Below are 17,138 nucleotides of genomic sequence, written 5' to 3' on the forward strand. Positions count from 1 at the left end.
AAAAAAAAAAAAAAAAATGAATATATATTATATGTACGTTTTACTATATGCGTACGCCATTATGAGCAATAATGACTTGACTGTATGTATATCCTTTTTTCCACATTGTTAAAGCAAAGCAAAGGCGTACGTTTTACGTTTTCAATTTTTCGCGGGATTGAAAATATGCATTATGTGATAACGTCAGTAGGGGGATGCGCTTTACTTTATGAGTGAAAAAATTTTCGCAATACAATTCCGTCCCCGCTGCTCTCCGTGATTCTCTTTCCCGTTTTCTCACTCTCCGGTTGGTTACCTCCTTTGCGGACTTTTCCCGTGCACAGTTTTGTTGCCATCTAATCTACATTTGTTTGGCGTGACGCTTGGTACATGGACCACCGTTTGTGGGTTCCATACGCCACCCACTTGTCATTCCTCCCTGACGCCGCGTCCGTTTCTCTCCTCGCCGTTTGCCGTCACATAATTCATGAAAGAACGCGATGCCCCGTTCTCTCTAACGGTCAGCACGCGAGACGGGAGTGCCGTGGATTCGTGAGCAACGCCAGCATATAGTACCGCACCGTCGCAGCGCAGAGGCGGTAACGACTCGGCACGATCAAGCTCTCCATGTGGGTGACCGCCCTGTGTAGCCGCTCTGTATAACCGCTCTGTATAACCGCTCTGTATAACCGCTCTGTATAACCGCTCTGTATAACCGCTCTGTGTAACCGCCCTGTGTAACCGCCCTGTGTAACTGCCTTGTGTAACCGCTCTGTGTAACCGCCCTGTGTGAGGATAACCACCCTGCGTGAGTAACTGCCCTGCCTGAGTAACCGCTCTGCGTGACCGCCCCGTGCGAACGAGCGGCGGAGCCAAGATGGACGTGTCGAACTACGAGTACCTGCGGTACCTGGGGATACAGAACGAAATCAAGAGAAGAAAGTTGCAAAAAAAAATCAGCATATATCATGTAGTCGACATTGTGATCCTGGTTTTGCTGTTCCTGGGGTGCTACCAATTTGATGTCAAGCAAAGTTACAAAAATGAAAAGGATACATTTTACAGCTTTTCCAAATCGTTGGCGGATTTATTTTTCCTTAACGTGTTCAGAATATTTTATACCCTAGGGTTGGTTCTTATGTATGCAAAAATAAGTTCCTTGAAGACGCTCCAAAAGGTGAAATTTTTTTCGAGGCACTTCACAGGTATATTGGTTATCCTAAACACCCTGAAGATGATCAATTTGGAATATAACATGATGAGTGGAGGAGAACCCATAGATCAGTACAAGTCCGTTTATGTGAGTATCGCTAGGGGAGTTATTATGCTGTACAGCTTGTGTTCTTCCATTTATTTTTACTTTGTGCATATTCAGCTGAACACTGTGAAAAAGAGAAATATTATTGCAAAGGATGAGATGGAAAGGATTCTTGTGAATGACTTGAAATGCAAAAAGTACCAAATTTTCGGTGCAGAGATGGGAAGCAATTTGCAAGAGACGGACATAAGTACGATGAATAATGATTCGATACCACCTGATGGTAAAAGTACTCTCAATTGGAACCAGTCCTACAATAGGCTAAGCGACTCGGATGATGTGTTCAAAAGCACGAAGAAGAAAAAGAGCTGGTGCAAGAGGAAGGTCGCTCAGATGGGCAACGCATTTATCGAGAAGAACGTGAAGGAGGCCCTCCTCAAGAAGAACAAGAACTACCTCCCGGATAAGAAGATGCAAGGCGGGAATGGTAGTGCTGGCGGTAGTGCTGGTGGTAGTGGTGGCGGTAGTGCTAACGGCGGAGGCAGTGGTGGGAACAATGGCGCCTCTTCTTCCTCCCCCTCTGCCAAATCCAACTCGAACATAAGCTTCCTGGAGGACAAGCTAACGTACAAAGAATTCAGTAACATTCTACTGCCCTACATGTGGCCCAGCAGGAGAGTAGACCAAAAAGGAAACAGCCTAATTCTACGCACATACGTTGTTATTATATTCCTGTTGATTATCCTATCAAAGGTATTCAGTGTGATCTGCCCAATATACCTAGGACTAGCCTCCAACGAAGTGTTGAAAAAAGACATGAAGAATTCCGTATTTTATCTCACCATGTATGTAACCTTTTTTTTCATCTCCAAATTTTTAAAAGAGATGTGTGGGATTTTATATTCACAAATACAGCAATCAGCTTTTATCGAATTACAAGAATCGATTTTTCAGAAATTTCACAACTTGTCATATGAATGGTTCTCCACGAAGAATGCAGGTGGGATAATGAGGATTGTAGATAGAGGTACCGAAAGTGCAAATAGCTTGATGAACTCATTACTGATGTATATCATTCCAGCTACCATAGAAGGTATTGTTACTTGTATCATTTTTGTAATTAAATATAAAAATAGCGTTTTGGGGAGTGTCCTCTACCTGGGACTTACTCTCTATATATATGCTACTATTAAAATAACAAAGTGGAGAAAGAAGATAAGAAGTAAGGCGAATAAAATGGATAACGTCTACCATGACATTGCTCATGATTCTTTAAGTAATTATGAAAATGTAAAATATTTCAGTAATGAAAATTACGAAATTAAGAGGTTCTGTAGTGCATTATCGAACTATAATAGATATAATATGAAGATCCTGAACAGTTTGGGTGTACTTAATAGTATACAGCAGTTCATCCTAAACGCCACTTTATTTTTCACTCTTTTCTGTGTAATTCGTATGATTGTAAATGATGGAGCTGATAGTGGTACCTTCATCAGTGTGGTAGTATACACATCCAATGTGTTTGCCCCGTTAACCATTCTAGGAACTCTCTATGCAAATATAGTAAAATCTTTTACAGATATAAGTGATTTGACAGACATTTTGAGAGAAAAGGTAGACATACCAGAGGACTCCGACTTAGAAGCGTTCACCCTGACCTCACATGAAAAAAAATTTGGAGTCAGTATTCAATTTGTTGATGTTAATTTTCACTACCCATCTCAACCTTTGCATATGGCACTGAAGGATGTTAACATATATATACAGCCGGGTACTACTTGTGCTATTGTTGGTCATACTGGTTCAGGAAAAACGACAATTTCGAAACTACTTTACCGATTTTACGATGCAGAGGGAGAAATAAAAATTGGAGGAAGGAATGTATCAGAGTATACAAGAAATTCTATTAGAAATATCATCGGAATAGTCCCTCAGGATACTATCCTTTTTAACGAGACGATACGTTATAACATACTTTATGGAAAGCTAGACGCAACAGAGGAACAGTTAATTGATGCTGTCAAGTCTGCTCAGTTGTACGATTTTATTATGTCTCTTCCGAAGAAATGGGATACTGTTGTTGGAGACAAGGGGGTCAAACTGTCTGGTGGTGAGAGACAAAGGATCGCCATAGCTAGATGCTTACTGAAAGATCCAAAAATTGTTATTTTTGATGAAGCTACTAGCTCATTGGACTCAAAAACGGAATTTTTGTTTCAAAAAGCTGTAGAAGATTTAAGAAAAAACAGAACCCTAATTATAATTGCACATAGACTTAGTACCATTTCCTCCGCAGAGTTAATTATTCTGTTAAATAAAGGTAGAATTGTGGAGAGAGGAACCCATCAGCATTTGCTCAAATTGAATGGAGAGTACACGGAGATGTGGAATATGCAATCTAGATCGAATGACCTTTTTACGGATGATAATTTTTCAAATGATGACAATAGGAGTGCTCCTGCGTTGACTAGACAGGGGGGAGACACGTCTGAGCTTGGACCCGATGGGTTGAAAACAGGCGTCGGTCGTGTTGGCAAGGCTAGCAGTGCAAGGAGTGCCTTCTCAGGTAGTGGCGAACAGGAGGATAACTACGGCCGCCGCAAGAAGGGAGGTGGGCATCTCGACATGCACAGCATTGTGAAGGAAGCCGCGAGGAGCGCCGTCAGGGCCGGCCGTGCCAGCATGGCGAGAGGTAATGAAGCCAGCGGCAGTAAAGCCAGCGGTAGTAGAGCCAGCAGCAGAAAAGCCAGCAGCAGAAAAGGCAGCAGCAGAAAAGCCAGCAGCAGCTGCAGCAACGCGGCTGGAAGTGTGACCAATGCCAGAGCCAGCGATGTCAACAGAGTCGGCAGCATGAACAACATGAGCGGCATCGCCAATGTGAGCGACTTCGCCAGCGGCAGGAGCATCTTCAGCCCAAGCAACCAAAACGTGAACAGCGTCTATGGAGGCGCTAACGAAAACTATAGCACCATTTACGAGGCCAAGAAGGAGAACGATGTCAGTATTTTTAAGGGTAGCGACGCCAGCAACGATACTGTGCATAGCAGCTGTGGCGACGGCAGCATGAGGAGTGGAGGCGCGCAGGGTGGAAGTGCGCCGGGTGGAAGCGTTCGAGGTGGAAGTGTGCAGAGTGGCAGGCAAAGTGATCGAGGAAGTGCGCAGAGTGGAAGGCAGAGTGACCGTGGAAGCGTGCACAGCGGAAGGCAAAGTGATCGAGGAAGCGTGCACAGCGGAAGGCAAAGTGACCGTGGAAGCGTGCACAGCGGAAGGCAGAGTGACGCCGCCTCCAGCATCAAGGTGAACGACCCCGAGCACGTAAGGAACGAATTGGGCAGTGTGCGAAGCAGCAACGGGCATGTCGATGAGGCCAACATCGCCGTTGGAGAAGCGAGCGCAGAACACGTTAGCGAAGAACACGCTAGCGCAGAACGCGCGAGCGTCGGAGTCAGCGGTGAGCATGTCAGCGTCGGCGCGGGCAGTAGCGAAAACAGTGTCATAGATGGCGGAGAGCATATAACCATGGAGCCAGTCAGCAGCGAGCAAATAACGGTTGGCAGGGAAGAGCAGAATAGTGCGCTTGACAGCAGTGCGTATAGCGGGCTGGACAGCGGCAACACCCCATTGGATAACGACACCAATCCTAACAGCTACAATAGTAGCAGCACGAACAACGAGCTTGACATACGTGGAGAAGACAACAATATTAACAATGACGCGAATACCTTTAGTGGAAGTGGAAGCAACGGCAACAACATCAGCACGAACGATTTGGACAACCAAGACTACAGCAGTGGCTTCCAGGTCGACTACCAAGTGGACGTAAGCGAACCGAGTAACATACACGAGCAAGAAAACGTATACGACAGGACAACGGCGAATGAACAGGTGAACGTGAACCACTCGACGATTGCTAACGACCCGACGATTGCTAACGACCCGACGATTGCTAACGACCCGACGATTGCTAACGACCCGACGACTGCGAACGACCCGACGACTGCGAACGACCCGACGACTGCTAACGAGCACTCCGTCAGTTACGATTACAATGCCGCCGCGCTGGACCATGACTATAGTTACGACAACGGGGCTGACGACGATGATTATTGAAGTGAACGAATCCCGTGATAGGTAGAATGGAGAGGAGCAACATAACCCGTTAAGAGCTTCCCCTTCGCAACCATACCCCCCCAAAAAAAAAAAAAAAAATAGGACGATGGTGTTATTGGACCCATATTTCCAACCCATGTTTACATCCCAGTTGGAGGTCAAAACTATCACTCAGGTGTGGAGCACAAGAGGTATGCAAAGTATGAATATCAATCGACAATTAAATGCCTAGAATTAAAGGAAAAAAACTTCTAATGATTTTTTTTTTTTTTTTAAAAGAGGAGGTAACACGTAGACATCATGTGTTACTTCCCATATGTATTTTTGTACATCATACCCCCCACCCTCATAGCATATGACAATCACATCATGTCATAATTTTTTTTTCTTTTTTTTTTTTTTAAACGCACACGTGTATATGTATCCATATGCACAGACGTGATGTAACGAGCATATGACTCGTTTCAGAATTCACTGCAACGTCAACAGTAGTTTTAATTACGCCCCGAACGCACACAACACATGTACGTATACGCATATATATATACACGGGGGGCACACTGTGGGCGACCTTTAACGGTCATCACCGCTTCATGGACCAACACCCCCCACACACACACCAACACGCACAGCAACACACACGCCAACACACATACATACACCCACACCAACACATGTATATTTTTATATATGTACGCGCGCGTGTGTGTATACTCCTCTCCGTGCCCTCTGGCAAATATGAACAGCGCAGTGATGACTAATCCTGCGACATAAATGCATTGCGTGTAATTTTTTTCCCCTTTTATTTTTTTTTTAATTCCGTAAGATTAATTCATTGTACCATTGTGTATGCCTGTGCACATGGGTTACGTAGACGTGTCAGCTGTGTTCTTTTTTTTTTTCCTTTTTTCTGGAACGTTTGCATAATTCGTTTTACGTTCGTCACGTCGTAGTGAAGACCCGTAACAGGGAATTGGCGCCTTCAACCGCGGTTGCCCATTTGCGACTGCCTATATATGACTCCCATCCATTACCCCCATTCATTGCTTCCATTCATTACTCCCATTTATCGCTCCCATTTATCGCACCACTCTCATCTCTTGCTGCCTATTTGAGTACGTCCGCGCGTGCCACCGCACGTCACATATGTAGAGTACGTTGTGCAGTATTTTCCCCGTGCAGAACTACTGCTCCCCCCCCCCAAAAAAAAAACTTTTAAATAATTAACCTTACAAAATGTAATTTTTTTACACTCCTCAATCTGCGCAATAGAGTGAGAGACATTCAGTTACCTCTTTTGATTTCGTTAAGAAGGAGGAGATACCCCTTCGAGTGGCGCAAAAAAAAAAGAACGCCACTAGAGAGCATTCCAAAAACAAAAAAAAGCAAATGTCCAAATGGAAGTGCGCAAAAGTGACACAACGATGCAAGTTATGCCGCAGTAAATTCTTCTTTTTTCACTTTTCGCGTACGCCCTGCTCCCATTTGTTATAACCCGCGTGTGGGACTAGGCTAATTGTCCCACCCCATATCCCTTATCAAATCGGTTAGAGAAAAATCAGGGATGCCCTCCCATTTGTCTTCTCCCCCGACTGACATATTGGCTCCCTCTAAATTGTCCAAGATTTGCGAGTCGTCATTTGTGGCTGTCTTCGTGGCTGCCATTATGGGTGTCTCCCGTGCAACGCTCTTAATTACACAATTTTGTTTCTCCTTCACGTGGGTGTGCTTATCCACCTGAAGAGAAAAACTTAGCCCCCCTTTGTCATTCTGACCCCCCTTGTAATTCTCACCCCATTTGTCATTCTCACCCCCTTTGTCATTCTCACCCCCTTTGTCATTCTCACCCCCGTTGTAATTCTCACCCGAGCTGACCAAGTCCAGGATTATCTCCCTGTCCCCATCCGTCACTGCGTCTATGAGGCACAAAACGGAGGGATATTTCTTCAAATGAGATTTTATTAATTTTATCGTACATTCATAATTCCTCACAATGGTGTGAAGTTCCTGTTGTTTGGTTAAGCTTTTATTTTCACTACAGATTTTTTCTCGATTCATTTTGTACATTTGGTCATTCAAATTCGATATTAAGTCGCTTAAGGATCCTAACCTCTTAACTAAGTCATTTTCTTGTTCCTTCAGACATGCGTACTTATTTTCCTGACTCTGTTTTTGCTTCTTCATTTCGTTTAGTTCTCCTTCCAGAAGTTCAATTTTTTTTTTTCTTTCCGTTATTTCTTCTTCTTTCATGCAGAGAATTCTTTGGAACATCGTACATGACTCCTCTGCCATTTGTTTCAGTCTGGTCTCCCACGCTTCGCCACCTCGGCTGGGGCCATGACTCGCGCCATGCTCAGCGTTTTGGTTAGCGGTTTGGGCAGCGTTTTGGTTAGCGGTTTGGGCAGCGTTTTGGTTAGCGGTTTGGGCAGCGTTTTGGTTAGCGGTTTGGGCAGCGCTTTTATTAACCGTTTGAGCAGCACTTTTATTAACCGTTTGGGCTGCGCTTTTGCTAGTGGCAAGGCGTACGGCACTTCCATCTACACCTAAGTCAGTGCCGCTGCCTCCATCGCTGTCTACATCACTATGCAGCGGCTCGGGAGTAGTGCCCTCCCCTTCCGACACCCAAATGTCCGCTTCACTCGCAGAAGAGAAGCTAAGGACGCAACTACTTTGCACATCATTCAGGAAGGTGTGGAAGTCTTTGGCGTAGTAGTTCGCACCGCTCTCGTGAAGATCTCCTTTGCAGCAGTTCGCACCGCTCTCGTGAAGATCTCCTTTGTAGCAGTTCACCTCGATCCCTGTAAAATAATCCCTCCTACAGCGGTTCGATTCACTTCGTTTGTTTCCCCCTTCGTCCTGTTCAGCGCTCGCGCGCTTCGCACCACGGCCTGGGGGAGACACTTGCTTACACATTGACTGGTCTTGGCGGCACATATCGTTATTGCTGCGATCCCTGTGGGCTTTTTCTTTCCCCCCCTTAGATGCGGATCCCAATTTGTCACTACTGCAACGGTTGGTAGTACCGAAACGGTTGGTAGTACTGCTCCGTTTGTTCTGTCCGCCGTGGTCCCTTGCGCTATTGGTTAAGGTTCCCTTCCCCATTTTGCTTTCCCCCCCTTGGTGAGTTTCCCCTAAATTTTCCACCTCTTTTGTTTTCCGTCTGATTGGCGTCAAATGAGAGGTTTCTTCAGCCACACCTTCGCAAGCGTCATTAGGTATGCATTCTTCGATATGGCTCTCCCAGCTGGGACCTCCCCCCTGCACGCACTTTTTGTTCTCCTTCCGCTTCTTCTCCTTCTGCTTCTTATGCTTCTTATGCTTCTCCCTCTTCTTCCCCTCAGTTGCGACAATTTCCAGCCAGACATTCTTCACTTCTTCCTGGTTGCCCTTTGACGAATTTATCAATTCGGTTATGAGCAGTTTGGCTAGCTGAACCCATTTTTTTTCTCTAGCTTTGTAAACCCTATAGTTATGATCCACCTGTCTAAATTTAAGAATGGTATTTTTATATTTGACACTTTCTTGTTCATAGCAGAGGTTGGTTAGATGCAGGAAATTCTTTTTTTCCTTTTCATTTTCTCTTTGTAGTTGTAAATATTTCTCTTTATATAAGTCCCTACTCAATGTCGCTCTTCCGATGAGTTGTCTCCATTTGTATTTTTCTTCCATGTGAACAGTATCCTTACCGTTGCAAGTGTTTTCGAATATCCTTCTTTCCTCTCTCATTTTATGCTCACTTGTTATGAAGTACCTATTCATCATGATATTTGAATGACAAATATAATGGCACGCTTCGACTATAACATTCTTGTAGTTGTATATGTCTCCAAGAATTAGCCAAAAATTGTATGTTAGTTTTTTTTTTAGCAATGCTTCTGTGGAATATACACTCAGTTTATGCTTATCTGGATTTTGTTGCTTCCTATTTTCTTCTTCCCTCTCCTTTGTACTCTTCACCTCGTTATCACTCCTTCCGCACCTCATAGGGAGGTCACTTCGGAAAAGAAGCGTATCCTCCTCATTTTCACATCTACCGAGCAGCTTCAACAGACGCATGAGCTGTGCGTCCCTTTCGTTTTCTTCTTCAAAAGATCGCAAATAAAATTCTGGAGACCACAGGAAGGGGGGCAACGACGCAAGCGGATGCATGGGCACAGATTCGGGTGCCAGCTGCGCATTGGCTAACCGCTCAGACGAAGCCGCCCCGTCCCATGAGTCACCTGAAGGAGGGATCTCCGAGCATTCGTGAAGAACCCTCTCTTCCCCTCCATTCGTAAACGCATGTCTGCCATTTTCTGTGTAAAATTTTTTGCACTTTGATTTTAAGTCTTCCAGCGCGTGTGTCCACACCTCTAGATGTCCTAACCTCTTTTTGTAGTACTCATTGAGGCACTGTAATCGTTTATTCTTCCTTTCGACACTTTTTATATGTTCCTCCGTTTCCATTTCGTGCTCGATTTTTTTTATTTCATTGCTTGGGGTGTCGTTAGACGCGAACGCACCCCTCGCCCCGGTTTCGCTGCTTCGTTCGCTTCTTCGTTCGTTGATTCTGTCACTGCTTACTCTTCTGTCATTGCTTACCCTTCTTTCGCCGCCTTCCCTTCTTTCGCCGCCTTCCCTTCTTTCGCCGCCTTCCCTTCTTTCGCCGCCTTCCCTTCTTTCGCCGCCTTCCCTTCTTTCACTGCTTCCCCTCCTTTCGCTGCTTCCCCTCCTTTCGCTGCTTCCCCTCCTTTCGCTGCTTTCCTTACTGGCCACCCGTTCACCGACGAGGCGACGTTTCACCCTTTCCAACTTTAATGCACAAACTACGCGGACGAGCAGCCGAATTAGGGAACTCCCGTCGAGGATTTTCACCACTTGGTCGTTTTTGAGGAGACCATTATGGCCCCTTTTTATCATCTCGTAAATTTTATTTTGCTCCCTCTCTATATAGGAAAACGTGTCCCAGCCTTTGGGGGGCACTTCTCCTTCTCCTTCTTCTCCTTCTTCCTGCTGCTCCTCTTCCCTATCAATCGACTGTAACAGTTCGCTCACAACCTGAGCACTTTCTGTGACTAGATCAAATTCGCACCCTCGTCGACATTGAAAATTTTCAACTGCATTCCTCAGAGTTGCAATTTCTCCTCTTATGTGTTCGTTGTTCAGTTCGTGTTCCATATTTTTTTTGCTAACAAGCTGCTTTATTTTGTTAATGGCTGCCCGGATGTTGCTGCTCGTGTGTGTTTCTACACGGGGTGTCTCCCCTCTTGTGTTGGAAGTTAGATCTGCGCCTGTTCCTGTGTATAGCGGTCCTTGGTCTTCTCCTTCAGGTTCCCCCCCTGACGTTTCTCTCACTTTTCCATCCTCAAGGCAGTAATCGAAACTTAAGAATTTCCGCTTCTTAGGAATGTCATCGCTGTAGTGATCCCTTCCGGAACTTCCTCCACTCAACACACTTCCCATATCTACCTGGTCAAACAGAAAACGGTTAATGTTTGCATCCTCCTCATCGTAGTCTACTGGTGTATCTACGCCTTCTGTGACATTTCCCCTATTTTGTTTTCCACAGTTGTGTTTATGTCTATGTTTGGGTGTAGATCTCTCCTCTTCTTTCAATTTGGTCCACTCCATTTTCTCATCGGGTAGGTTACTCACAAAGGAGTTTTTGTCCTGGCAGTGTAGAACGTCGAGGTCTAGGGTTAGGTCTTCTTCTATGTTGCATATTTTTGTCTCAAACTGTTTCCTTATTTTTGCTTTATCTTCCAAGTGTTGCTGTTTTAAGTAAAAAATTTGAGCTTGGTGTTTTTCTCGGAGCATCTCTAGTTGGGTAGAGTGAGCCATTTTAATATCTTCCATTTCTTTTTTTTTTATTTGGCTAGTTACTTCTAGTTCCTCCTCCCTCAGACCAAGTTCCCTTTTGTACATTTTTATTTGTGTCTTTAAAAACAAAATAAAGGATTCCCCTTTAATATTTTTCTCTTCATCATTCCATGTAACTTTTAAATTAGTCACCGAATTGTGATTAAGGAAGAAATTAAAAAAAGGATCATTCTCAGATTGACAACTTGCATCCACTTTGGTTTTCTTCACATCAGCTTGTATAGCTTTGTGATCATTTACACAACTGCTACTGCCAATGTTTGCAGATGGAAGGTAGTTTAAATGTGGAGTCTGGAGAAAGATACTTTTTTTCTTATCATCATGTGATCCCTTTTCTAAAATTTCACTTTTTCTTACCTCCGTTTTGTTGAAATATTTGAAAAAGTTGCTGCGGGGATGGGTGACCATTTGGTCGAAGCTGTATGGGGTGTTACTTCTGATGGGTTCTTCGTTTATCCCCTCGTTGTTCAGCCGTTTCTCACCAGTGGTTTCACCGATCCATTTTTTTTCTACACATTTGATGGGGTTTTCTTTTCCTTGGTAGGTTACCTCACGGGAGATACCATCCGCAGTGTCACACAGTGGTGTGTTTACCTTCCCCTTTGTAGTGCTACCCCGTTCTGAGGTGTCCTTAGCTTGGTTCCCACCTGTACTACTGCAGGCAACAGTGGACGTGCTGCTAATCAGGGACAGGAGACTGTCTCCCCTGTAGGCAAAAGATTTATCGTGATTCACTGCACGTGTATCTGCACACGTTGGGGCAATTTCACGACTACTTAGAAAAGTTGATTTTTTTTCATTTACACTGTGAGGATAGTCTAACCCATTGGTGAAGGCACTGTGGTGCGATTTAGGAGTCCATCTCGAGGGGACACAGTTTTGCAACCTCCCCATTTCGAAGGGGTTGTCCCTTTCTTCATCGTTTATTACCGTGGAGGTATTCACCTGGATAGAGTTAGAAAAGTCTTTGCAAAATTTTTGAGGAAGTTGCACAGAACCAGCTCTGAGTAAACAATTTAGAGGTTCATCACTTGACATAAAATCAGTTAATTTTTTCGTCACTGGATAGGCTAGCACAAAGTCGCATTCGTGATGCTTCACTAATGAGTACAGGAAAAATAAAACAATCAAGGACTGGTAGCAGCTGGTAAAGTGTCCTGTACATATATGGTTGTAGTTTATAAAATCAGAATCGATATTTAAGTCATTAAGGACAGAGTTTATAATTAGCCAGTTTTTTTTTTCTTTCTCTTCGGTGGTGTATTTATGCTTGTAATTTTCTTCGTATTTTTTCATCATTTGTGGCCATATATACTTGAACAGATCCACGTAGACAGCTCCATCTCTCAGGTCACTAAAATCAAAACGTTTTCTCTTTAACATTTTCTGCACCCAGCATACCAGTTGCTCCTTCCCTATTTTGTTATCCTTCTCCATGGTTCTTCCTGTTCCATCCACGCAGGGGTGACCTTTAACTTGGGGTAGGCGGACGGGGTGACCTTTAACTTAGGGTAGGCAGACGGGGTGACCCTTAACTTAGGATAGGCAGACAGGGTGACAGGGGTCGGCGCAACTGTTTGGTAAGTACTTCGCAGGGACTTACTGCCACATGGTGCACTGCTTAACCGGGGAATAAACTTGGGTGCGCACCCATCCGTGAAGTCGTTTCTATGTCACCAATGAATGCAGAAATGACCATAGAGGCGTCAACAGGAGGGGATTTTCCTCCTATGCAATTTGGCAAACTCGAACGTGCGCGTGGAAGAAATGGCGCTACACGGAGTGGCACTTGTGCTGGTGATTTCCCTTGACCCAACTTTACACGCGGTAGGGGTGACTCGCGAAATGGCCGCGTCTGCTCCTTCCACTTTTTGTTCTACCAGGGGGGAAGTGCCAAATAGCAAGTGTCCTGCACAAGGGCAGGCATAAAAAAAAAAAACTTAAAAATGGAAAATCCCCTGCAACATAAGCTGCTTTACCACCCCAATGTAGGATTGAGAAAAATTTCCGTTACATGAAACAATGCAACATATGCTGGGATTCGTTGTTCCATTTCGCGTTTTTCATTCTTACTTTTTATGTTAACCTTTTTTTTTTGCATGACTGCTTTGTACGCATGGCTGTCCTGCATAATTTTTTTTTTTTTTTTGCACACAAGTGTGTAAATATCGCTTGTTATGGCTACCCTCTGCAAAGTGGTAAATCGTAACCTTTTGCATTGTTCCCCAATTGTGTTGTCTACTGATCGCAACTACACAGGTTGTTGTGTTGGGATAACCCTTTAGGACGCGCATTAAGTATAAAATAAAAGCGAGTAAAAAGGGTGCCTTCTCGAAAGGCAGCAAAAGTGAGAACAAGTAAAACTGCCTTCTTTTGTAGCCCTACCGAGGTGTATACTCCCATTGTCGGTAATTTTTTTTTTTTTTTTTTTTTTTTTTTTTCTCTTTGGATTCCCCCACTTGGAATAATTAACATACATTTTTTGCACTTCTGGCAATGGTCTACTCTACGTTGACGCAATGTACTGTTGGGGGGTCATTATAAAGATGATTTAAAATGTTACACTTTTTTTTGGAGGTGCCTAGAGGGGAGGCTTTTTTTCACCCCTCCCGACGGGTCACTTTGAATGTGTAACAACCAAAGGGGGGGGTGCTCACTGGGTGGATACTCACTGGGTGGATACTCACTGGGGGGGACACTCCCTGGAGGCGGAATGGACGCATCCCAAGTGATTAGGCAACCCATAATGCGCAGTGCATGCTGGTCATTTTTTATTTTTAACCGATCGGAGTCACCATCGGGGAGGGATACACTGAGACCGAAGTGTTTTCCCCCCTTGCAGGTATGCCAAAGAAGTGAGCCAAACAAGTGAACGCCTGTGGGGGCTTCGGTTTATTCCCTCCAAGGCATATCACCTCTCTTGTGTCCACACAAATGTTTGCTATGAGTACAATGTCCTCACCGCGATTTTTCAGATGAACCTCCAACCGGTTGCCGAGCTGGAATGAAACCCGCTCCTCTGCAGAACAGTGGCAATATAAAAATACACATATGCTCGTTTTACCTACTTGGAGAATATACCTAGAGCTAGGACCATCCCTGGGGATACCATTTAAGCATCATCACCTCCCCTGGGGACGCCATTTAAGCACCACCAGCTCCCCTTGGCATTACACACATGGTGACTAACGATGTGCCTTTCTGCCAAATGAAACATCTTTTTGGCATGCACTAAAATTTCAAAGTTGTGCTTGCGCGGTTGGGAAGAAAGTTTGGCACCTCTGTTGGTCAACACTTAGTCGGAGGAAAAAAAAAAAAAAAAAAAAAAAAAGGAAAAAGGAAGAAAAGGAAAAAGAAGAAGCAACCTCCCATGTGTAGCTACCTTCGTCGGGACAACCACGCGTGTACTTTCACACTTTCCACTACGAAATGACCCCTGTGCGACCGTTAGCCATTATGTGTAAGTTCCCCGGCACCGGCACATGGTCTACCTCGCCCAAGTGTTGCCTAATGACCTTCTGAAGCATCTCCCCCTTAGCATGAAAAGTTGGCACAAAATAACTACTACGGATTGCATGCGCATATGCGTGTGGGTACATCCGCACAAGTACCCCTCCTCCCCTCCCAAAAAAAAAAAAAAAACCCCAATGTTGAAGTAATATGTACCACCCTGTGAGAGATTTATTGCAATACGAAAGCTTACAAAAAAAAAAAAAAAAAAAATCCGAAATGGGGGTATAAATATATAACGATAAATGCGGAACAAAGGTGGGAAAAAAAAAAAAAAAAATTAACAAAAAATATCTTCCCTTCCTGAGAAAGGAAAATCATTTGCAAAAAAAAAAAAAGGTACGCGATCGAGTTTGATGTGCAGGTATTATTATATACATGTAGCAGCACGAGGCACACGCGTATTTGTATGTGGGACGGAATTGGCAAAAAAGCATAAAGGTGACGACTTGTACAAAACACGGGGAAGGAAGAAAATCGTGCCAGGCAAGAAAAATCGCATCGGAAATTATGTGTCATGTAAGAGGCCAAGGAGCAGTGACATATGCTCGCAGAATTTTAAGGTGAAAATAAAGGTTGACGTGTGAGGGAAGCTACACTAAATAAAAGGAGGAAATAAAAAGCAGAAAGGAAAAAGAAGGACATCTTTTTTATTTGGACGGGGGAGAGAGACTTTTTCTTAAATGGTTCCACGTGTGGGCTCTATTGGAGGGGGGCTCTCATTCCCACTTCATTAACACGCATAAGCTTTTGGCGCCGCTGCGGTGCGGAGGCTCACCCGTGAGCGTCAAATCTGTGGAGGACAGAACCGCATGGTACGACGTGTGTTTCCGAAGCTGAGTCCCACTCGGGGAGGGGCCAAAGAGGTGGGCAGAAGAAGTGGATAGGAAACGCGCAGAGGTGCAGAGGTGCAGAGGTGCAGAGGTGCAGCGGTGCAGAGGTGAAGAGGTGCAGACGTGCAGACGCGCAGACGTGCAGCCGTGCACTCGTGCAGACGATCGGTGAAGCGGCAGGTAGCGGGAATAAGCTGGCAGCGAGCGGCACGGAAACATGTCCCGGATGAGACCGAAAGAATAAACGAAAAATATGGGAAAATGGAAAAGTACCGCGAGTTCGCAGACGCAGCCACAGGAATAAATCCATTTTTGCCCTTATGGGTAAACAACAAATTGAGTGTCCACGAGAAGCTTCTGAAGTTTCTGCTGTTCCCATTGGTGCTGTGTCGCTTCTGCTTCCTCTCCCTGACGTTGATTTTTATGATTTTTTTAAACAGCCTAGTGAACCTGTTCATATTCCAATGCGTTAAGGACTTTTTCTATCAAATAATACAGTGCATTTACTGTAGACTGTTGTTGTTTTATTTGGGCTTCTTCTACATGGATGAAGAGTATGCTAGCCACAAGAGAGTTAAAATAAAATGTATGAAGAAAAAAATACCGTTCAGTTATGATGACTATGGCCATATATATCTGTCCAACTTTACCTCCTTCGTTGATATTTTATATTTAGCATACCGTCTTAACCCACTCTTTGTTATTATTAACAAAAATGGAAGTCTTTCTCCAGTTTTTTTCTTCGACCTAATAAAGCTATCTCTGCAATTTTCTATCCCCAACAAAAAAGGAGAATTTAAAAATTTGGAACAAGTACATGTCTTCGCGAAGAATAAGAAAATAAAATCAGTTGTCATATTTCCAGAAGGTATGAAAAGTAATGGCTCCTGTATTCTCCTTTGGAAAAATGAAATTTTCACACACTCCGAATATGTTATTAAAAACAAATGTAACTTAATTGCTTTTATTTACGAAACAAATATACTCAACAAAAAATGGAATAACTTTTACACCTCTCCGCATACCGTTTTTAATCCCGTCCTTCATATTATCCTTCTCTGTTTTAATATATATAATAAAATAAAAATTGTGTGGCTGAACGAAAAGGACATTGCCGAATCGTTACGCGAATTTGACTTTTCCCACTGCGATGAACTCGTTCACTACTTGAGGAGCCTCATGGGCCTCATGAAGCCCACGGGTGGAACCCTCGTCAACGTAAAAGCGGACTTATTGGAGAAGTTTGTCAAATATTGGAACCTCACACGGGGGCGCGCCTACCTCTGAGGGGGACACACACACTGCACAAGTGGAGGAATGTTATTCCCCAACATACAGATATTCCGAGATAGCAACTGCGTGACCCAGCGAGTATAACCCCACTGCCACGCGTTGGTAAAGACTCTTCCCCCTATGCCCTAGACTGTCACCGTGGGGAATTCGCCCCATGTGATGTGATTTACATCCGTAGGTCGAATTGGGGGATAAGATTCCCCCCCCCCGTCTCCCTCCATGGCACTGCGCCATTTATATGAATTTTTTTTTTACCCATTTTAAATGCAACATTCGATATGTGAGAATATTAT

At 44.2% G+C, this 17,138-nt stretch overlaps 3 protein-coding genes across 3 annotated transcripts; 2 read left to right on the forward strand and 1 right to left on the reverse strand.

Annotated features, from left to right (window-relative positions):
- Window positions 1–1,184: 1,184 nt before the first annotated feature.
- On the forward strand, window positions 1,185–5,350 carry PCYB_126720 (multidrug resistance protein 2; the record flags this gene model as incomplete). The annotated part of the gene is made up of 1 exon (XM_004224006.1): window positions 1,185–5,350. A coding segment is annotated over one exon (4,164 nt), but the record flags the coding sequence as incomplete, so codon positions are not given.
- A 1,512-nt stretch (window positions 5,351–6,862) lies between these two features.
- Window positions 6,863–12,646, reverse strand: PCYB_126730 (hypothetical protein; the record flags this gene model as incomplete). Its single annotated transcript, XM_004224007.1, has 2 exons — window positions 6,863–11,597; window positions 12,033–12,646. 2 exons carry the CDS (start codon window positions 12,644–12,646, stop codon window positions 6,863–6,865), a joined length of 5,349 nt encoding a protein of 1,782 aa, XP_004224055.1.
- Window positions 12,647–15,713: 3,067 nt separating this feature from the next.
- PCYB_126740 (hypothetical protein) lies at window positions 15,714–16,838 on the forward strand (the record flags this gene model as incomplete). Its single annotated transcript, XM_004224008.1, has 1 exon — window positions 15,714–16,838. A coding segment is annotated over one exon (1,122 nt), but the record flags the coding sequence as incomplete, so codon positions are not given.
- Window positions 16,839–17,138: the final 300 nt, after the last annotated feature.

The sequence above is a fragment of the Plasmodium cynomolgi genome, chromosome 12 (genome assembly GCF_000321355.1).
Source record: "Plasmodium cynomolgi strain B DNA, chromosome 12, whole genome shotgun sequence".
Lineage (NCBI taxonomy): Eukaryota > Apicomplexa > Aconoidasida > Haemosporida > Plasmodiidae > Plasmodium > Plasmodium cynomolgi.